Genomic DNA, 21,740 nt, shown 5'->3' on the forward strand with positions numbered 1-21,740 from the left:
GTGTTAGAACTTAAGGAAAAACTTTCAAAAAACAAACTCCTTGATCGCTTGCTGGCGAAGAAAGAGCCTTTATCTGATATCGAAACATCACTTAAACTGAAGCTAATGTCTGAAATGATATGATGTGAACTCTGTGTTGATTGAGGTTGCCTAGTAGTCCCTGTGTACTATGTTGTTTCTTGTTGTTTTACAGCTAAGCTAACATGTTTTTAATATGTTGTTGCAGGTTAGGTGAAGTAGTCACGGGCGTCTAAGTGTTTTGGTCTTTAGCAAGATGAAGTAGTCACGGATACATTTGGAGTAGTGAGAGCATTTTGGATTGTAGCTCCAGCTCACAAGTGACGGGGTAGTTGTTTTCCACTTTTAGGTACTATAAGTACTCGGCCATGTAATAGCTCTCTATGTTTCTCATTGTACTAAACATCAGAAAGCTTTGTAATATTTGTGAACCAAGATCTCCTTCTACTCTTGTAATAGCTCTCTACTCAGGTTTACTTCTTAGTATACTTTTTGATCAAATGAAAATAATAATATTTTTTGACCGTAGGAATATCTACTAATGTCATCATCATCATCATCTGATGATGTCGACGAAAGATTGGATGATATTATCGACCAAATCGTCGAAGATACATACAATGATATTGTGGAGCCCCAACCAAATAATCGACGGAGACGTGCTTATGTAGAACGATATCGTGAAGGAGGCCATAACCGTTTATGGAATGACTACTTCAGCGTAGACGCGACATACTCGGCACAGTTCAGACGGCGTTTTCGCATGAATAAGGATTTATTCATACGTATTGTCTATGAACTCTCAGAGAACATTCCGTTCTTTCAATACAGACAAGATGCAACCGGGAGGTTTGGTCATACACCGCTTCAAAAATGTACGGCAACAATTCGTCAGCTTGCTTATGGTTCTGCAGCTGATGCGGTTGACGAGTATCTCCGAATTGGTGAGAGCACTGCACTTTTGTGTTTACATAAGTTCACTGATGGAATCATCCGGTTGTTTGGAGATGAGTATCTACGAAGACCCACACCGACGGATCTTCGACGACTTCTCGATATTGGAGAGACACGCGGGTTTCCTGGGATGGTCGGGAGCATTGACTGTATGCATTGGGAGTGGAAAAATTGACTCATGTCCTTTCCTCTTCCGATTAACTGTGGACGTTCCCGACTCCCCCAACTCGACGGACTGACTCATTCCGGATCTTCTACTAATCGTTCCTTCTTCCTCCTCCGTCGCCGCCATATGATCGGGATCTGGATTTTTCGAATTATCCCCGCTTAATCGCTCGTGATCAGCGATTTTACCGACGGAGGCTGTCGAGTTAGACGTTTCTCGGTTTAGCCTCGTCGGCTCTGTTTCGTCGTTGATCGATCTAACTGCCTTAGAGCCGTCTTCCACCAGATCTGGTCTATCGTCTCCATCATGTCCGTCGTTCTCCTCCTCTAGTTTCTTAACTTTTAACTGAAGCCACCTAATCAAAAACAAACAAAAACTATTCAAAAATTAAATTTTTAATTAAAAAAAAAAAAAAAATTTCTCCAAGGACTTCTGATCGGATATCACCATTGCGAGCTTCTTAATATAAATCCTTAACAATTTTTTTAAAAAAAAAATTAATAATAAAAAAATAGTAAGGACTCCCCTTGGGGGATGACCATTGCATATGCTCTAAGAAAAGACGTAGAGGACAAGTAAGAAGGAGGAATGAGAGTTCCTGAGTTTCTTGCATTTGTCAGCAAAGGTAACTCTTTTTTTCTTTTGGTTCATGAATTCACTTGTTTTCCTAAACCCATATATATAGCTCTGAATCTACTTTCTTCAGACGCAACCTGTAATCCTGTGTGTTTAAGTAAATGAAGAGCATATATAGCTCTATAAAAACACCTGTAGAAAACCCTTACATGTAATCCAGTCACTTGCACACATAAATGAAACAATGTACAGACTTATTTAACAATGTCTTCAAGTTTACTTTGCCAAGGACAATACATCAGAGAGTGATCCAGATGAGTTGGTGGGAGAACGCAGTGGTGAAACTATGTGGGAATGCATTGGTGAACGCATCAGGATATGCCGTGGGGAACCAATGGGAGTATCAATTGGTAGTGTACTAAGAGGTGAAGTTTGCGTTTGATATAACGCATGACGCCGACCCACAACCTCAGAGGTTCGTCCTGACTTCTCATTCTCTTTCTCAGATGTTGGTGTGTTTTCTGATTCATATCCGCACTTGTCAAAGTGCAATGATGGTCCATCTTCCACCACTACACCAACAACTTGTAGCTCTTTGGTTTTGTTATCATCCACTAGCCAAGGCTCCTCCTCATCTGGCTCATACTCAGGCACATGAAATGTTGGAGTCATCCATTCAAATGCGTTGCTGTAGTTATTCTCATAGTTGGTTTCATATTCCTCCAAGTGCAACCCCGCTCTCTCTTCCAACAACTCTTGTCTTTTGCTTATGTTCTCATACTCATGCTTGGACTGCTCCTCATGGATCTCTCCTGATCCTCCATCTCCAAGAAGTGATGCTTGAGCCCTTAACTTGTGGTTCCACTGACGCTGAAACGTCAAATCTATAAATTTGCTTGATATGCTCCTTATCTCTTCTTTAATCCCTTTATCCTCCTCAAATGTTTCCCACATAACAGCATCGCAGACTCTATCTCCGGAGCCCTTGTCTGAATGATGACTATCTGAAGCTGAATCCTCAGCAAAATCCACAAATCTAAGTAAATCAAGGAGAGCAATATCTTCTTTCTTTGTAATAGATAACTGAGAAACATGCATCCGAGACTGCTGAGAAGACCGGTGATAGTACTTTTGATCAGATGTCTCACATTGGAAACGAGCAGGCGAAGCAGCAGCAGAAGACCCGTGAAAGGGACTACTAGTGTAGCCATAAGAAGAAGGGGAAGGAGTAGCACTTGTCATCCATTCTCTGAGGATATAAGATGCATTTTCTGAATGATAACCTCTTTCAAACAAAGGTGGTGATGCCCTCGAACTGTACTTTCGGTAATTACTTATCACTGGAGTAATACTACCACTACCACCACCACCACCTTGTGCAGATTCTTTCCTAGTATTCACACTTGACGCAGGCTGAAACGCCTCCAGTTTCAAATCATAAAATTCGCTTGATATGCTCCTCCTTGTGTCTCTTTCTTTAATCCCCTTCGTTTCCAGGTTAACAGCATCAGTGATTCTGTCTCCAGAGCCCTTGTCTGAAGAACTCGAGATGTGACTATCTATAACAACAGTCGCTTCAGCAAAACTTGTGCCGGAATCCACAAGTCTAAGTAAATCAAAGAGAGTAGTAGTAGTAGCATCTTCTTTCTTTGTAATAGATAACTTAACTACACCGGAGCAGCTTCTCGCTGAAGCAAAAGCATCACCCCTTTCAAAACAAGGTGATGATGATGCCCTCGAGCTGTACTTTCGGTAAGTGCTTCTAACTGGAGTTAAGCTGCGGTTTTGACAAGGAAGGAGGTGATCCTCTGGAGGAATAGATTTATCATTGTTTTCCTGTTCCAAACGTTTCGCTGCATCCAATAGAAAGAAACAAGAGGACACTAAGGACAAGGAAGAGTGGGGAGTTAGAGAAAGGCTATTATTGTACCTTGGGGAATCGAGTGGCATTCACTGCATGTGTAAATAGTCACATCTACAGGTGCTTGGAGAAGCTTGTGGCACTTGGGACATCTCACGACTCTAGACTGACAAGACAGTCCGGGGGCGGGTTTACTACTCATGCCTCTCAACATATGCTTCATGTCTTTACCACTTGCCAACTACGTACCAAAAACACAGCCAGAGATCAAATCCAGAACCGGAGAACAACGGGTAATAGGAAGAAGAGAGATAGAGAGAGAGAAAGAGAAGTCTACCTTAGAACTGAAAATGGAGAGAAGCTTGGGTTCAAGAGTTTTCTTCTCGGTAGAAGATTGAGATCTACTCTGTTTCTTCTCCTTCTTCACCATCATGGTTTGATGATTGACCAATGATGATCTTCTTTTTTTCTTCTTCAGGGTACAAACCTTTTTCTTGATGATCTTTCAAGCAAGCAATGAGAAGAGATATTACTATATGAATTCAGATCAGGCACGTGAAAACTTCTATAAGAATGTTGTAAATATTATGATCTGAAACATAAGTTGACGTCGAGCTCATAAGTCTTTTAACGATTTGGATTTGAAGATGGCCAAAGAAACAGCTTTTTATTGGCTCTAGATTCCTTTGTTTGTTTTTTTTTCTTTCTATTTAAAATAGTTTGCATGTTTCTTTATGAGAATCACTTGGTTAATTATTCGACGTGCATCCTAGTCCTTTGGCAACGTAAGTCATATTGTTATTCATTGCACATTGAGTTTGAATAATACATTTAACCTTTCTAACTTTTATGTATGTTTTTCTTACACTCGCATATAGTCTCCATTTCCATTACAAATAATTATAAACCTCCATTGCAGTATGAAACCTCCCAAAAAATTGCATTCTATAATCTGTAAGAAATATACATTCTCTATGAATCGAATCCTCATGTCTGATGCAGAAGCATTTAAACCTTGATCATTAGGTCATCTCTGTATAAAATAGTATAAAATAACAAACTAGAAAAAAATCATGTATAAAATTTTAAAAGAATTTAAACATATATATAGAAGAAGAAACTTGTATAATATTTGTTGGCAATACTGAAACCATTTGGTAAAATTACAAAAAGAGAAGTAGATGAAAGTTTCGCAAATCTCATAACACTTACTTCATCCGCAAGTTAAAGTTTATCTGAACAAATCTCTGACAGACAATGGAAAAAAAACCTAACTCTGCTCTCTGTTCTGTTAAGAGTTTATGGTTTTATGAGTTAGAGATCTGCAGCTGCAGCTGTTTTCTTCTGAAGCTCTGATGTTTCTGCACCAACAAGTTTATCCATTTGTCTCCCATCTTTAAGGAACACTATAGTTGGTGTAGCTTCCACATTCCATTCATTACTAAACTCCTGTTTTATTTTCAGAGAAAATTCAATCTCAAATCTCAAAAGATTAGTTTATCTTGTCAAAAACAAAAGCTTCCAGTTTACTTACAGCAAGCTCTTCGACATCAATGGTTACAAATATCATTGAAGGGTATCTAGAAGCAAGTTCTCTGAATATTGGTTCTAATTTTTTACAAGGTACACACCATGAAGCGTTGAAATTCACCACAAGCTGTTTAGATTGAATGGTTATGTTAGTTATACTCTAGTAGAAAAAGAGGAAACGTGTTGAAGAAGAAAGCTTACAATCTTGCCATTGTTTTTAGCTTCTGTGACCTTTTCTTCCCATATTTCGATTCTTGTTACAGGATAGACCATTCCTTTGGAACCATGTTTGCTTCGGGCTTGACCGTTGGTGTTGTTGATGTTGCTGCAGCAGCAGCATATACGTGACCATAACTGTAAACACATACATGCAGTTTTTATATTACTTCTTTCTTAACATAGATTCTGAAGCTAATGGCTAATGAAACATTACATCTACAAGATGTATTATACCTTTCTACAAGAAGGAGTTCTAGCACAGCGATTTCCCATCAACTCTTTACACAATCAAATTTAGATTTGCGTCTCATTCCCTGAATCAGAAGTTTATCAAACCAAACGTAAGAATAAACGAATCTAGGTATGACAAATTAAGAGATCTTAGGAGAGGATTAACCTCTAAATCTTTCCAGCTTTAGATGATTGTTGTTCTTGAAATTCAAAACAGTTTAACCCTAAAGGCAAGAGAACGAAGGTAACAATTTTTTGTAGGGAATACAAACACAAGAAGAATACAGATAAGGAGGGAATCAAATCACAAGAACAGTCAATAAGAAACAATGCAACGTTTTTTCTTGTGGTTCTTCAACGGAAAACTATTTTCTTGACAATGCAGATGGATTTGATGATCCTAATAACCAATTGCTAATTTTGTAAAATAGACAACATAGATGTGATAGTCTCATACACAGCCTTGACCTTTTGGATTCTGCATTGGTCACTTTTAACATTTTATTTTATGCTTAAATAGATACTAACCGGAAAGACAGAAACTTTCTTTTCCCTCAAGCCAAAACCGGTTTACGTAAGACACAAACCAAAAGCAGTAACATAATATATTCTGTTTATATCCACTGAAGATGTTAACAAAGCGACTAAGAGCTATCTTTTTCAAGCTTCTCGGTTTCTTCGCGTTGCTTCCTTTCAGCTTCTAGAAGTTCTCTTTCCTCGTCTTCTTCGTCCTCAATTCTGTCAAGATTATCAAACTCCTTAGCCGCTGCCATTGCTTTCACCACAGGATCTCTCAACTCAGATATCAAACCACCACCAACTCTGTACTCTTCTTCATCACCAATAAGGAACAAGCGTTGATCAGGACCAGGCGCCATTGGTATATCCACTGCCAGTAGCTTCATGTCATACTAAACAAACACAGATATGATCATCAGAAATACAACAAAACTCGCATACTCTGTGATCGACATAAGGTTTCATCTAAATGAAAGAGAGAGAGAATGTAGATGGAAAGAAGAGGAAGCAAGAACCTGTCCTTTCTTCTTCTTGACTTCAACACTAACGAGTCCCTTTCTCTCAGCACCTTGAACCGGGAACAGCAGAAAGCAACGCTTGCTCCTAATTGTTGGCTTAAACTTTTTTAATGTAATGCCACCACCTGACATCACATAAGCACGTAAATCTGATCCTGTCAGAGGAGCACCCATAACTTCAAGAATGTTAGCCGCTGTGTTGAGCTTCCTCATTGCAATCCTATAAACTTTATCAGGATTTATCGTGAACCTTGCACGAAGGTATAAACCCTAGCAACAGAAAAAAAAAACACAGATAGTGGTATGAGCACTTATTACTTAACAACACAAGAAAAGGAGTTAGCCAAAAGAAGTAACCATATTGCAATAGATTAACAAATGCAAGACTGAATCAAAATTTTACAAACAGTGCCTGTAGATCTACTACTCCTGGTTACCCTCAAAGCTATCTCAATTGCTCAATTTCACATCTATACACTATAAAAAAGTACTAAATATGTTTGAAAACTAAGAACAGTTCCACATTTTCTATCATTTGGCAATTATCTACCACTGAACCATTCCTAAGTTGTCTCTCAAAGTTCTAGACAATGCAAAAGTTATACGAGATGATGGGCACAGAGAGAGAGCCAGAAACACTTACAGCAAATGCTACAATAGCAGAGGAGAGAGCAAGGAAGCCGTACTTAGCCATACCCTCAGAGAGACCAACGAAAGTGCTAGCAATCCCAAACATGACCCTCCAAAGGAAAATACAAACGAACACACCTCCTGCTCCAAACACCACAAGGCTATTCTTCTTCCAAAACGCATCAACATGCAACCCTAACGCCACTCTGTATCTACCAACACTCGAACTAACAGCTCTCATCGGCTTCTCAACAACCTTCCTCGCAAAACTCCCATCGACTTTACGAAACCCAGAGGTGGAAAACAGCCTAAACGCCGATGCAAAGTTAACGTTTTTAAAGCGGGGTTTAACCGAGGCAAGTCCGCAAATCTGGGAAAAGCCGAGGTTTTTCCTAGTGGGTATCGACGAAAAGGTGTGGAAACTGGATTTAGGTTGAAACTGAGTAAACCCATTTGACGGAAAAGCCGCCGGAGAAGACGAAGCGATGAGCTTTGAGCGGCTAACTGTGACGGGGTTTACGACTCGAGTGTTACGCAACTGAATAAGTCTGTGAACTGCTTTGAAATCAGAGGGCTTCACCATGTCCTCTAGAGTTTAAATCGAACGTAGAAAGAACCCTAAGGAAAAAAAAAAACTGTATGATCCTTCTTCTCCTCTTCGCCGTCGTCGGAGCTGCAAGAGTGGTAATCTTTCGATGATGATTGAATTTGAAAGAACAATGTGGGCCTAACCGAGTTAAATAATGAGCCCATTAAGATAATTAATTATAGAGAACAGTATGGGCCGAGCCGAGTCGAGTCGTATTGGAACAAGCCCATTAATAGAAGTGCCAAAGATTCTTTGCCTGTATTAGAATAAAAAGTTAATTATTTATGACGACAGTTGACTAAACCCATACATATCCAACCTATTAAAATATTAAAAAAAAAATAAAAATATCGGAACTTTTCGACGAAGATAAAATTGTGCACAAGTAGTAAGAGAGAGGGAACCTATCCGTAGCGAAGTCATCGAAGAAGATAGAGAGGGGAGATTGTTCATCGTTGAATCAGCCAGCACCAGCAGCAGCATTGATCCTTGGCTCTATCTCTTCGTTTCTAATCGGTGAGGATTTTGATCAGAATAGACGATCGTTTCTTCGTTATTGGTTTGATCGGAATCTTAGTTTGTGGCTGTGTTTGTTCGGGTAGATTTAGATTGGAATCTGGCCTAATAGGATTTTAGGAGTAAGAATTGTTGTTTGATGTGATCGTAATGTATGATGAATAGATACTCAGATAGTGTTCTCAGGTAGACGAGGTTCTCTCGATCATGGTGGAAATTGATTATGCAAGTGGTCTTCTGATACATTGACTATGTAGTCATGACTTGTTTTCATTGAAAGAAAGCTTTGTTCATCTGTTTGCACTTTGCGTTTGATTAGCTTCTTAAGTTTATACAAGGCATTGTGTATTAGTCTTTGTTTGATTAGGATTGTGAAGGTGGTTAGTGTTTTAGGGTTTGTTTATGACAATGGTTTGGCATGACTCAACTCTTAACAATTTTGTCTTTGATTTGCTTTGTTCGATCTTATTGGACAGAGAGTCTCTTGAAGTGGGGATTGATATTTACTTTTGTTATTTTTTTTATTTTTTTTTATTTTAGCTTGCAACTGTTAAGGAACAATGACTTCAACTCTTTACAACTCGCAAGGGATCCTCCACCCACGAGGGTTTAGGTCTCCAGAGCCAGGTTTTGGTGACAGTGATGGAGCAGAGTTGGTTTCTGTTTCTTGGAACCAGGATTACAGCTGTTTTTCTTCTGGGACCAGCCATGGTTTCCGGATATATAACTGCGAGCCTTTCAAGGAGACGTTCAGGCGAGAGCTCAAGGATGGGGGTTTCAAAATCGTGGAGATGCTTTTCCGGAGTAATATCTTGGCGCTCGTTGGCGGTGGACCTAACTCTCAGTACCCTTCGAACAAAGTACTGATTTGGGATGATCATCAGAGCCGCTGCATCAGTGAGTTTTCGTTCAGGTCGGAGATTCGTGCAGTGAAGTTAAGAAGGGATCGGATTGTCGTTGTTCTCGAACACAAGATATATGTCTACAATTTCATGGACCTAAGACTTCTTCATCAGATTGAAAACCTGGCGAATCCAAGGGGATTGTGTTGCCTCTCTCATCATATGAATACATCTGTGCTGGCCTGTCCAGGTGTTCGTCGAGGAGAGGTCCGTGTTGAACATTTTGGGCTTAACATGGTACAGATCATTAACGCTCATGACGCCAATATCGCGTGCATGACCATGACATTGGATGGACTGCTTCTTTCAACTGCCAGTACAAAGGGAACTCTGATTAGAATTTTCAACACAATGGATGGAACTCGTCTGCAAGAGGTATACTTTGATTAAGAATCATCACTGCACCCATGTGCTGTGTATGTCACATTTTCTTAGGCAATGGTTGAGCAAACATACTTATCTGTCATGATTCATAAAGAAAAGACTTTGGTACTAGTTAGTAACGTTAAAGAATTAGTTAGATAGCGTTGCTGATTGATTAGTCTGCTTTATTAAATCTAATGCTGCATTGTTTCAGGTCCGAAGAGGAACGGACAGAGCAGATATCTATAGCATTGCTTTTTCACCGAATGTGCAATGGCTGGCAGTATCAAGCGACAAGGGGACTGTCCATATTTTCTCTCTTAGAGTGAGGGTTTCTGGGGAGGACTCACACTCCACTGAACATGAGACGTCTTCAAATTCCCTGCAGGCTCTTGTAACTCCAGCCAGTGGTGTCAACCCTGGTTCGTCATTGTCATTTCTGAGAGGTAAGATAAAATCTAGGAGACATCTGAAAAATAATTAGTGTTACCGTGAAGTATGATGTTTGCTGTTTCCGTTAAGAATTGCTTATACAGAGGAAGAATAAGCTGCTAAACAATACCGAGACAGTAAAATTGTGAAACTTCTTGGTTTATGAGGAGGATCTTTTGTAGCTTGAATCCATAAAAATCAGTGAACTCAATAGTACTGCGTTGCTTAGATGTGGAAAGTTCATGTGTTACTAAGAAAGTTATTGCCTGGATCAACGCATGCTTCTTCGGTCTTGTACTGAACATATACATATAATGTTGCAGGAGTTCTGCCAAGATATTTCAGCTCGGTGTGGTCATTTGCTCAGTTCCATGTACCAGAAGTCACCCAATTCTTTGCAGCATTTGGCGCTCAGAACACAATTGCTATTATCGGCATGGATGGAAGGTAACAAGCCTTTCTAAATCTCTCTTAATACATTCGCATCATCATTCACAATCAAGCATATGTGTTTCCATAATTCCATTACACAAGTCATTATATCATATTACCATAAAGTAACCAACAAACTTATGTCTGAATTATCGGCCTTGCAGTTTCTACAGATGCAGTTTCGATCCAGTGAACGGAGGAGAGATGACTCAGCTTGAATACGTCCGCTTTCTGAAGCCGGGGACCCTAAAATAGCCAGAACGTGTGGTCGGGTTCAAGTTCTAAGTACATAACCACTGGCTTTGTATATACATTTGGTGAAACTGCGTAAGAATTGATTCTTCCAAGCTTTACTGGATTAAAGGAATTGTATTCTTGATTGGGATAATGTACATACCAATACATGAACTCCTTGATGAGTTTCCCTCTTACAGGATCATAAAGAACATCAACTCCTTTGAGTTTTCTAGTCTTACCACCTGTATGCCTTTGAGCAACGTCTTTGCCGTGAGCACAATATTTCTCGGATCATACAAATTGTTAAGGAAGGAATGATGTCGCCTATGAGAGCATTTTTAATAAAATTTTGTGTTTATATGTAACTAGTACTCGGTGTTACAAAAAAAAAAAATGTAACTAGTACTCGAAAATTTTTAAAATGAAAATACTAAAAAAAAATTGGTTTAAAATATAAAACATAAGATCTAATAATATAAGACAGATAGCTCCAATTTCCTTTGAATCATTAAAATGTCACCAGAATAAAATAGACAAAACGAAAATTGTTGATCAATCTTTTTTCTTAAAATCCATGTTCATTATACAAATATTTAAATCTTGTGTAAAATTTAAGAGTTGAAGTAAAAAAAATTTGTCGAGTTCTTTCGGTCAATAATTATACTTTGAATACAAGACGTAAAATAAATAAATAAATTTGTATAAAAGAAAATTTAATACAAATAATAATTAAACAAAATAAAACATTTTTAAATAAAATTAGAAATAGCTGTTGGACCAAACCTACTATCTATTTATAGAAAACTATATTTAAACTAAAAAGCAAATCATTGAAAATATTTTACTACTAAATTTTTATATCTCGCTTTTTATACAATATTTTATATTATTCTCTGAATTGTGTTAATTTGATTATGTTATGTATATGTAGTTAGTGTTAGACTTGATTTGAAAACACCATAAAATTTTCAGAGCAAAAAAAATTGGAAATACTTTAGTTCTTAAGCTATCTAGCATCTCGTGAAAATATTTCAAACATAAAGACACTTGTGATGCTGAGTCAGCTGCCAAATCATGAGAATCGCAAGTTTGAGCTTTGTTGGTATCTAACAACAATATATCCACCATTAGCAATGATATATTACTCCACCAAACTGTATCTCTCCAAAAGCGTATTGCCATTAATATTGTATAATTTTATACGGTTAAAACAAAAATAATTAATTAAAATGGTATTGTTTATATATACCTAAAATGGTTTAATAAAAATAATTTATATATACAAAATGATATATGGAACTTGAGTAATTATCGATATAATGATATTCTTTCATTAATACATGTTTTGTGCAGAATTGTAAAGTAAATGAAAAAGTGGTTTGGCTTACCAACATTATACAAAACCAATCAGTTTATCAACTAAGTACCATAATTTTCTTGTGTTAGAGTGTTTAAGAAAAATATAAATAATAGTGATGAGTTTTGCGTGACATTAATTCTCAACAAAAAGAATAGTGTAAATAACTTGATATGAAATCAAGAGAAGAAAATTTTGATTATATAGAAAATCATGAAGATATAAAACATAATTGTGAATATAGATATGTATATCCTTAGATATAAGAATATACATATCTCAATAACGATATTCACAACTATGTTTTATATCTTCATGATTCTCTATAAATTATTGGTTTGTTTCATTTGGATGTTAGAAGTTATATTTACTTTGAAGTTTGTGAAAATAGAAGAAATTAAAAAAAAAAAAAAACTTGGATGATGTTGTTGAAGAAATATGCTCTAGAATCAGCTATTAGAGTATGCTACTTTTAGTTGTAAAGCCACTAGGTTTTACTCAACATTTTTTTGGATTAGAGACAAAATTTGCTTTTTTTTTTAAATTAAAACCGAAGATAGCTTCATGTTAACAAAAGTGTCATCTGCTTATTTGTTTTCATTGTGAAAGTTGGCTTTTGTTGTCCAAATTGGATTTACAAATGTTGCTGGTAAGAGAATTTACTTGTATGAATTCCATACCAAAAACTAACAAAAACAAACAAAAAAACTCAGTTTAATATTTTTGCAATAGTGTTTTAAATTGATGCGGTGGTAACCGAACTAAACCGAACCTTTTTTTCCTTCCAAAATAAGTCAATAATTGATGGGCCATCTTTGGATATTGGATGGCAAATGGTCGTTGCTTTCTGACTTTGTGCCGGAGCCACCTAGAGAACAATCAGATATCATCACCCCTTTGACCCTATCTAACGGCCTGGAGACTCGTCTCCGGTGTCTTGTACGTTTCCAGTTAGGACTTCGCAGACAGGAACAGGAAAAAAAAACCGCAAGCAAGGATCGTGAGTTTTCATATCTTTCCTTTGTCTTGATAAATTCAACAGTTCTTGTTATAAGGAATTGTAGAGCTTGAAAGCTTTGGACTTTCCTGTTTCTACCTTTGAGATCTTTGAGACTTTAGACTTTTTACTTTTACAGATCGAACGATAAGAGTAAGATGGCAAACGAAAAGGACCAAACATTCTTTAGACTTTCCTTATGATCTCTTACAGCTTGTAGTAGTTTCCCATCTTCCATTGAAAGACAACATCCGCGCTTCTACTGTCTCCAAAACATGGCACGAAGCTTGTCTTTCCGTTAGAATCCCAGATAAACCTCCTTGGCTCATCTACTTTTCCAAGACAGAGGAATCATCATGTGAACTCTATGACCCATCAATGCAGAAAAGGTACTATCTCTCGTTTCCTGAGCTCTCCGGTTCTCGTGTATGTCACTCCAACGAAGGTTGGTTACTCGTGTACAATCCCAACTCGTTCCAACTCTTCTTCTTCAGTCCGTTTGCTCATGATCGCATCCCCTTGCCACCGCTCTGGATGGCTTATGATCAGAGAATGGCTTTCTCTTGTGCTCCTACATCAAGTACTTGCCTCTTGTTTACAGTCACTAATGTCACTCTAGATAACATCACCGTCAAGACATGTTATCCTAATGCTGAAGAGTGGAACACATTTGTGTTCAAGAATCAGTTACCGGTTAGTACTTTCGAGCAGATTGTTTTCTCCAATGGTGTCTTCTACTGCCTCACAAACACTGGCCACTTATCGATCTTTGACCCGTCTTCAAGTTCTTGGAATGTTTTTCTACCTGGACTACCTCTTAGGCATCATGGAAGCAACGGATGTTTCATGGCGCAACACCAAGGAGAGATCTTTCTCATATACATGTACGCCCACATGAACCCAACAGTGCTTAGACTTGACCATACAAACTGTGAGTGGACTGAGAGGAAAACACTAGGAGGGTTGACGATCTACGCTAGTGGTTTGTGTTCTGAAACTAGAGCTGAGCAGAAGCAGCCAAGGAACTGTTTGTGTCTCCCTGTGTTCCATGGATTCAAGAGGACTTGCATATACTATAAGGTTGATGAAGAGAGTGTGGTTTCCTTGAAGTGGAAAAAGTCTGACCCCTATGCGAAATATCTGGATCATGCCACCCTTAAACCCTATACTTCATCAACTTCTCTAGTAGTATTCAAAGACATGTACAATATACTTATTTACGAATGCTGAAAATGGAATATTGTCTCATAAGCTTGTAATGTTACAAACAACTCTGTATTTCTGATCTCACACTCATAAGCTGATTAACAATGTTGTGTCCTAAATCATTAAAAAAAAAAAAATAGAAATCAAGCAAACAAACCAAAACAAATCAGAAATGGAAACCATATCAAACTGATGAACTGGTAAAAGAAGAGGAAAAAAAAATGAAATCTGCTGCCTATAATAAAACTCTATGCAGCAAGCAACATTGGATGATGAATGAGAAGCCAAACTTGCACCTTCCTTCTTTGGAACCACAGTGTGAAAAAAAGACAAACAAACAAACAACACACAGAACAAAAAAAGAATCAGGTGGTTGTGGGTTAATGACAAATGTCTTGTTCACCATTTGTTTAGTCATCTGGCCCAAGCAGTGTAACCTGCAGAGTTAAGCAAACTTGTCATATAGTAAGACCACAGTGATAACCAGAGTTTAAGGATAGCATTTTAACAGAAAGTTTTTGCTTACATTGCAATCGAAAGCGTATTTTCGGGCAAGGACTATGGCTGTGTTACGTTCTTGTTCTGACTCAAAGGTTAGTATGAAAGTTAGACTCTTTCTTGGTTGCCAGAACAATGCCTTTGCAGGAGCCTTGATGTTGCCTCTAACTCCACAGAGCTGCATAATTAATATATCAGAAGGAAACCATATACACTTTCATTGAGTGGCAAAGAGATGTGTCTGTAAAATAGAATGAAGAAAGAGTCTCTGGATACCTGCATAGATGTTGAGTATATTTCTCTCGCCTTTGTGATCCATCCTCTAGACAACTTTATCCTTGTCTTTCCAACGGTAAAGACATGAGTTCTAGATGCATAGTCTTGTCCATTCATCTGTGATATAACCACCTGAAGAAAGAGTTTGAAAATGTTCAGCTTATTAGAACATAAACTCAATGTTTAACAAGATGAATGTTGTAACATTACATTGAATTCACTGTTTGATTTTCGCATCAGAGACTCTACGCGGGATTGCAAGCAAGAATCTGCAGTTTAATAAGCCAAACATTCACTTTATTGTTCACTTGAAATATTTGTAAGCGATTAGTTTTTTTTCTGAAACCAACCAGGATCAATTGGACCATCTGTTGTAACAGTGACTTTCTGTCCGTTTGAGAGAATGTCTGCCTGTAATATCCTCCCAACATCAAATGGTTCTGGTGCGTATACTGATTGGTTTGCATCTGAGACCAAAACATGAACTCCTCAAGCTACTAAAACAAAATGATGAAGCAAAAAGATAGGAGCAAGTACCAGATATAGCTTCCCTTCTACTTGTTTCACATGCTGCACGGTACCACTGGATTGAACAGCTGGAAAGATCTGTAGCATTGTCTGAGGAGACACAGATTCTTAAGCAAGAGCCGAGACTCTGTGTGCCTTCCAGAACAAACGGACAGGACTTTGATTCCTCGGCTCTCTTGATCTTGAGATGTTTGAAGGTTGTTGTCAAAGGCAAGAACAAAGAAGTCAGCAAGGAACAAGTTTATGGTCAACTATGTCAAAAAACTGTCAATGCACAAGCAAAACATACCTCTTGATGAAGTTTAATAGAGTTCATATACTTCTCTTGGAGTCGATTTCTTAAACCATGAAGCTCATGTTGCATGCCCATCACCTGTATTACAACACAGTCTTATGAAGGCGTTTTGCAAACTGATAGGGTTAAAGTGTGTGATATGAAAATGATGGATCGCACCTTTGTTGGGTGATGCATACGTTTGATCTGTCTAGCTTCCTGGACCTCCACAACCAGTTTCTCAACGTCCTGTTTAATTAAAAAGTACATAACTTGATAAGAAAGAACATAATACAAAAGAAACAATCAAAGCATGAAGCCAGAGTAGATGAAACTAACAGGTCCCTGAGCTCTAGAAGCTTCAGAACTACGCTCCTGTTCTTCAAATGCCTCTCCAAGTTTAAGCACAACGGCTCTGGCACTTTCAATCTCAGCACAAGCAAATGATTTTTCTTGGTTTACCAGCTTCTTTGCATCTTCTGAAGCCTACCATCATGAGAACAAGAATTGATAAGAATCATGGTTCTGAACACCAAAGATGTATGCATTGAGAGGAGACCTGCTTGAGGAAGTTTCCAAATTTCTTCACTTCAAATTTTTCTTGAATTAGCTCACCTTCATTCTGAGTTAACTTCACAGCTAATGCTTCAACCTATTCACAGTTTGATCTTCAATCTTTAGTTTCAGAATCATCAAGCAAAATTGAGATGAACAAGAGACTTATTAAGTTTAAGGAACAAGTAACAACCATAGAGATAGCTTTCTCCACATCCTCCTTGTTTTGACCGTCCATGCGTCCTCTCATGTACTCTAAAGCATCTCTTAGCTTCTTCAACATAACATGTCCCTCTAAAGAAGCCACCTCTTTTAATTTCGCCTATAATATAACATAAAATTTTCAACAACAAAAAAAAAAGAGATAAATAAAGTGAAATCAGAAAAGAGAGCTTTTGTAGAAACCTCATCAGCCAAAGTAACAGCTGCAGCCAAGTTCTTGTCAAATTTACTAGCGAGGTCACGCACTGAGAGACGCTTGTGCTGATCAGACAACAACTCGCTCTCTTTCTCGACAGTGTCTTGAACTGATGGACCTTTCTCATCTTCTTTTGGTTCCTCTACTATCTGATTATCAGGTCCTAGTTTGTAGGTTGGAAAATGATTAGAAGCGAAGCTCACATCCGCTGATACTGTAGTAACTGGTTCTGGCAATGTCATGTCTTCGATCTCAGGACACACTTTCGTCATTTTTATCTGTTTTAACAATTAAAAACAAAGAGCAAAATCATTTAATCCAAGAACATTCTCTTTTAACGAGGATACTGTATAAAACAGGAAAAATGCACTGAAGGTGTAAGAGGTGTAAGTAGGTAACCTCTATAAGTGAAACAATCACGGATCAAATGTTTTTGACGATTTGATAAAATAAAGTTTTTTTTTTTTAACACAAGATAAAATAAAGTTTAATTTTACTTTTTACTAATCTGAGAAAATGATCTAAGACATGACAAGAGAATGCCTTATAGAAACGACCATGTTTTGCATTAACAGAGTGGAGACTAATAAAGGTGCAGACTTTCTAACTCCTGCAACTAAACCGTACATCAATGAAACATAATACGACAAACACACAGGAGGAATGCAAGTAGAACGAGCTCGAAAGGTACAAACTTACCGATGTCCTGAAGACTCAGAAGCAGAGTATCTTTGGAAGAGAGATGGAATAAGAAGAAGAAGAAGAAGAAGAAGAAAGTGAAGTGGGTCTCTCTTTCTCCGTGTCTAGTCTTCGTCGTTGATCATCTTTTCTTTCTTTCTTTTTTTTAGCTTTTTACAAAAGCTTCAAAGACGACAGGATAAAATGGAAAATGCAGAGAAGAAAAAAAATGAGACACTTTTGTTTCTCTGAATCTTCTCTCTTCTTCTCTCCTATAACCAAAGCTGCTTACTTTATCTCTCCACCTCTCTTTATCTTTCTCTCTCCTTCACGCCATCATCGTTAAGAACCCAAAGAGTGCAAAAAAAAAAAGAAGGATTATTTGTTGACAGTGTCCCGGTCTGGTCTTTTTCTTTTCTGTTGGACGACGCGCTGTTACATGGCGTTTGAGATACACGCTTGACGAGAGTGGTGTGAATCGTTGTGGTGGGACCCTGGTCCTTGGCTCCATAGATTTTCCTTCTTTCACTTTTTTTTTTTCACATTAATAATTTTTGTGGTTTCTAGTTCGCTTTGATTTGGATCTAATCATGATTCCTTAACCACCATTATCATTAATCCCTCTGTTTATTTTGTTTGCATCTAAAGCAAAGAATATTAAGAAACCGAAGTTTTACAAATCCTATTTGGTGTGCTTAAAAGGACGTAATACAAGTAGACTATGCTTTCTTGAGATTATTTCGTGAGTTTGGTTTGAAATTATATCTTTAAAATGTATATTTATGATACTATGGTATAGTGGTGTATATAAGTTATTACATGTGTTAACGAGTCAGTTTTTGCGTCAAATCTTCTGTAACTTTCAGTATTTCAAAATTTAAATCAGTAATCCAATTTGGGAGATCTCAGTCTTACACCTAACCGATATGAAAAACAATATGAAATTACAAATAAAATCGGAAAAAGAGTTGCGAACATTATTGCAAACATTTTGGAGCATTTGGCGTGTAGTGATGCGTACTATATTTAGTGGAATCTAATGTATTAGTTGAAAGGTCAAATCCAATTAGTTTTCCCCCTAAAGAGACGCCGTTAACATCACGACTTACATAGCCAATCTACTGGAAGTTAAAATCGTTTTCAAATTAATGTTAAGCTTTATTGCGTTAATTTGTGTGGCATATCAACTGGTAATGGCATAGTAATTGCTTCTACGCTATTGATTTTGATATAAAATGTTTATTTCATTTGGTATTAGGAGTTAATGAGTTGAACAATTAGTTAGGTAGACAGATATATATATCTAGTTCGATTTATTAATTAGGGAACTCGTCACTGCATATTACTGGACAATATCATTAGCACCATTAGAGTGGTGGGGCTGTATCTCTAGAATCAATCAAGGACTTTGATTCTAAGGAATTCCTTAATTAAATTCCGAAATAAACAATACTATATTCTATTTTCACCAAAGTGTCGAAAAAAGGCTAAGCAGAGCATGTGATATTCTGGTCACGTTAACATGAATAGACGGTTCAGACATCATAATCTCACTTTTACTTTCTGTTTGCGGTATAACAAGAGCGTACTAGAAATCTACAATAACTGATGCATTTTACTTTAATACTACAATAACTGATGCATTTTACTTTAATACTACTTAATCTTGCTTTTTATGCTAAGCTGTAAAGTTGTAATTCTTACTTAAATGTTAGATAATTATTATATTTTTGTTCCTTGATTATGTGTTGTCATCTATGAGTCTATGACTATAATTAGCCCTACTCACTTAGCATCGTGTATGGGGTCCATGGAATCTTATCCCATGAGCTTGTTACCAAAACCCTACTCACCATCACTTTCTTTGTCATTGTTTTGTTGGCTTGAACTTATTGTCTATCGTGAGAGTGCTAATACTTTGACGATTATACAAAGTTAATAATTCTCTCCTATGCTTAATCTTTAATCTTTATAGTTCGGTGTAATCTCATCATAGATTAGCGTTCATTTTGAACTACCTAGAAAATAGAAGAGAGGTACTTAAACTATACAAACATCATTTAATATGTGATAGAATTAGTAAGTCCGATGACGCATACAGTTTGAAGTTTTGCATATCTTCTAAATCCGACTATATGATATAAGATCGATATTAAAGAATTACTGAATATATTAAAATAAATTAGTTAGTTTTGGTAAAATAAACAAATTAGACTTATAATATGACAAACAAATTATGCTTGTGTTTAAAAAAAAAAAAATTATGGCATCTAAAACGTCTAAGAGCATGATTATTGGGGGTTCTTAGAGTGGGGTTTTTAACGGAATATAAGAACTCGTGTCTTAACTTTTAACTAAAAAAGTTAAAAACCGACTCTTAAAACTTTTATTTAAAAACCAGTTTTTAGTTTTTTTATTTAAAAGTTAAGAGACGGTTCTTATATTCTGCTAAGAACTCTATCCTAACAAACCCCAACAATCATGCTCTAAGTGGTAAAAAAAATGCGATCCTGCCGGTATGTTAAAGTGTTTAGGATGCACTACGCTACAGTTATCATGAAAAAAAGAAAATCGTTAACGATAATGTCCAATTATCCATATTTGGGTGGGCCTTGGGCCGCACTAAGCACAGTAATAGCACTTGATTTGATCACAAAAATGAGATTCAGACAAAAGTGTGAATGACGTGTCAGGATTTCATTGGTTAAGAAAAACAGAGTGGCGGGATAGGCGGTTGCAGCGTCGACGGATACTATAAAGAAACTAAGGGCTCCATGAGCCCACCAACACCGTGTTGCGATTCTCTCTCCTCATTTATCACCCGTCATGGCTTCCGAGAAAGAGGCTGCTCTATCCGCCACTCCTTCCGACGCTCCGACCATGTAAGCCCTTTTTATTCTTCCCCCGTTTCGATCTGCCCCGTTCTATGTTTGATTCCACGTATCTTATTCTGAGTCGTAGATGATTTCATTAAAGCTTCGATTTTGGGATGTGAATCTGACCATTATAGCGTTGCTCTTCTTTTGACTGCACCGTTGGAATTGCTTTGTGAGTTTTGTCTGTATCTTGCGAAGTTTAGCTCTTCGGAACGGAACACTTTCTGTTAGCTAATGTAAATGATGTTATAGTGTTCGGAGAGTAGAATGAACCGTTTTGTTGTGTTGAATTGGTGTTGGTATTTATTTTTGGTTTATGCTTGGAATATACAGATTTGACAAGATCATCAGTAAGGAGATTCCATCTACCGTGGTTTATGAGGATGACAAGGTACTTTAAATCCTTGTAACCCTTTTTATGTGTACTCTAAAGTAGCTCACTCTGCATGTCACTGTGAAAATTTGGACATTTAGTATTCTATGCTATGCATTTCAAGTAAACGATGGTGTCTTCTCTTCTAAGTGTTATATGGTTTTGCATTGATTGATTATGCAAGGTTTTAGCTTTTAGGGACATAACGCCCCAGGGTCCTGTTCACATACTCCTCATCCCAAAAGTGAGAGATGGCTTAACTGGCCTCTCTAAGGTAACCTAATTCACTTACAACGAAATTCAAGACAGAGGCTAAAAGCATGAGAATTGTTGTACTTGAGATCTCTTTAAGACACTCGAGCTAATTATGGTTATTGCTATTGCAGGCTGAGGAGAGGCACATTGACATCTTGGGCCGCCTTCTCTACACTGCCAAGCTTGTAGCAAAACAAGAAGGCCTAGATGATGGTTTCAGAATTGTGATCAATGATGGTCCACAAGGCTGTATGTATTAAACCAAATTTAGCTAGCTCTACTTCAGTTTGCATTTTCATATTTAAGACGTACAAACAAAGGTGCTTCATTTATTGATGCTAATCACCTCCGTGTGGGTTTTTGCAGGCCAATCGGTGTATCACATTCATGTTCATCTCATTGGAGGACGCCAAATGAACTGGCCTCCTGGCTAAAAAAAGTTCTCATCTACTACTACTAGTGATTGTTGTCCTGCTTATAAGAGGAACCGTCATGAGTTTCCCATTGTCTTCTTCTGTCTTTATAAATAAAAAGGTTTGAGACATAACTTTGTTATGCTAAAAAATACCTTGTTTTATGTTTTGAAGAGAATATTTGACTGTTGCCTTGGAACTTTTGAGAAACCGAGAAAGCCCTCTTAAAGGAATAATACTACAGACGAGTTCATGAGCACATATTATGTAGAATAAATTGGGTGGGCCGCACTAAGCACGGTAGTAGCACTTGATTTGATCAAAAAAATGAGATTCAGAAAAG

General features: G+C 37.4%; 7 protein-coding genes across 7 annotated transcripts; 3 read left to right on the forward strand and 4 right to left on the reverse strand.

The window, feature by feature from the left end:
• Positions 1-820: 820 nt before the first annotated feature.
• On the reverse strand, positions 821-4,005 carry LOC106309159. Its single transcript, XM_013746224.1, has 5 exons — positions 3,913-4,005; positions 3,645-3,816; positions 1,995-3,567; positions 1,149-1,493; positions 821-971 (listed from the first exon to the last, which is right to left on the reverse strand). Exons 1-5 carry the CDS (start codon positions 4,003-4,005, stop codon positions 821-823), a joined length of 2,334 nt encoding a protein of 777 aa, XP_013601678.1.
• An 852-nt stretch (positions 4,006-4,857) lies between these two features.
• Positions 4,858-5,948, reverse strand: LOC106309494 (putative thioredoxin H10). The gene is made up of 5 exons (XM_013746531.1): positions 5,722-5,948; positions 5,559-5,638; positions 5,307-5,459; positions 5,110-5,232; positions 4,858-5,024 (listed from the first exon to the last, which is right to left on the reverse strand). Exons 2-5 carry the CDS (start codon positions 5,595-5,597, stop codon positions 4,890-4,892), a joined length of 450 nt encoding a protein of 149 aa, XP_013601985.1. The 5' UTR covers positions 5,598-5,638; positions 5,722-5,948; the 3' UTR covers positions 4,858-4,889.
• Positions 5,949-6,047: 99 nt separating this feature from the next.
• LOC106309488 lies at positions 6,048-7,911 on the reverse strand. The gene is made up of 3 exons (XM_013746520.1): positions 7,236-7,911; positions 6,590-6,862; positions 6,048-6,466 (listed from the first exon to the last, which is right to left on the reverse strand). Exons 1-3 carry the CDS (start codon positions 7,803-7,805, stop codon positions 6,200-6,202), a joined length of 1,110 nt encoding a protein of 369 aa, XP_013601974.1. The 5' UTR covers positions 7,806-7,911; the 3' UTR covers positions 6,048-6,199.
• Positions 7,912-8,149: 238 nt separating this feature from the next.
• LOC106309487 (autophagy-related protein 18d) lies at positions 8,150-11,053 on the forward strand. Its single transcript, XM_013746519.1, has 5 exons — positions 8,150-8,327; positions 8,868-9,604; positions 9,807-10,038; positions 10,348-10,471; positions 10,621-11,053. The coding sequence occupies exons 2-5, from the start codon at positions 8,888-8,890 to the stop codon at positions 10,709-10,711; spliced, it is 1,164 nt and encodes a 387-aa protein (XP_013601973.1). The 5' UTR covers positions 8,150-8,327; positions 8,868-8,887; the 3' UTR covers positions 10,712-11,053.
• Positions 11,054-12,854: 1,801 nt separating this feature from the next.
• On the forward strand, positions 12,855-14,390 carry LOC106309160 (F-box protein At3g56470). The gene is given in 3 exon segments (XM_013746225.1): positions 12,855-13,050; positions 13,187-14,181; positions 14,183-14,390. Coding segments are annotated over 3 exon segments (1,242 nt in total). The 3' UTR covers positions 14,234-14,390.
• LOC106309486 (stomatal closure-related actin-binding protein 3-like) lies at positions 14,272-17,832 on the reverse strand. Its single transcript, XM_013746518.1, has 13 exons — positions 17,502-17,832; positions 16,790-17,080; positions 16,578-16,706; positions 16,389-16,481; positions 16,169-16,315; positions 16,010-16,078; positions 15,845-15,928; positions 15,565-15,736; positions 15,378-15,494; positions 15,238-15,296; positions 15,028-15,159; positions 14,780-14,929; positions 14,272-14,690 (listed from the first exon to the last, which is right to left on the reverse strand). Exons 2-13 carry the CDS (start codon positions 17,072-17,074, stop codon positions 14,664-14,666), a joined length of 1,464 nt encoding a protein of 487 aa, XP_013601972.1. The 5' UTR covers positions 17,075-17,080; positions 17,502-17,832; the 3' UTR covers positions 14,272-14,663.
• A 2,418-nt stretch (positions 17,833-20,250) lies between these two features.
• LOC106309495 (14 kDa zinc-binding protein) lies at positions 20,251-21,648 on the forward strand. The gene is made up of 5 exons (XM_013746532.1): positions 20,251-20,362; positions 20,690-20,747; positions 20,914-21,003; positions 21,116-21,233; positions 21,351-21,648. Exons 1-5 carry the CDS (start codon positions 20,307-20,309, stop codon positions 21,416-21,418), a joined length of 390 nt encoding a protein of 129 aa, XP_013601986.1. The 5' UTR covers positions 20,251-20,306; the 3' UTR covers positions 21,419-21,648.
• The last annotated feature ends 92 nt before the right edge of the window (positions 21,649-21,740 follow it).

This window comes from Brassica oleracea, chromosome C8 (assembly GCF_000695525.1).
Source record: "Brassica oleracea var. oleracea cultivar TO1000 chromosome C8, BOL, whole genome shotgun sequence".
NCBI lineage: Eukaryota > Viridiplantae > Streptophyta > Magnoliopsida > Brassicales > Brassicaceae > Brassica > Brassica oleracea.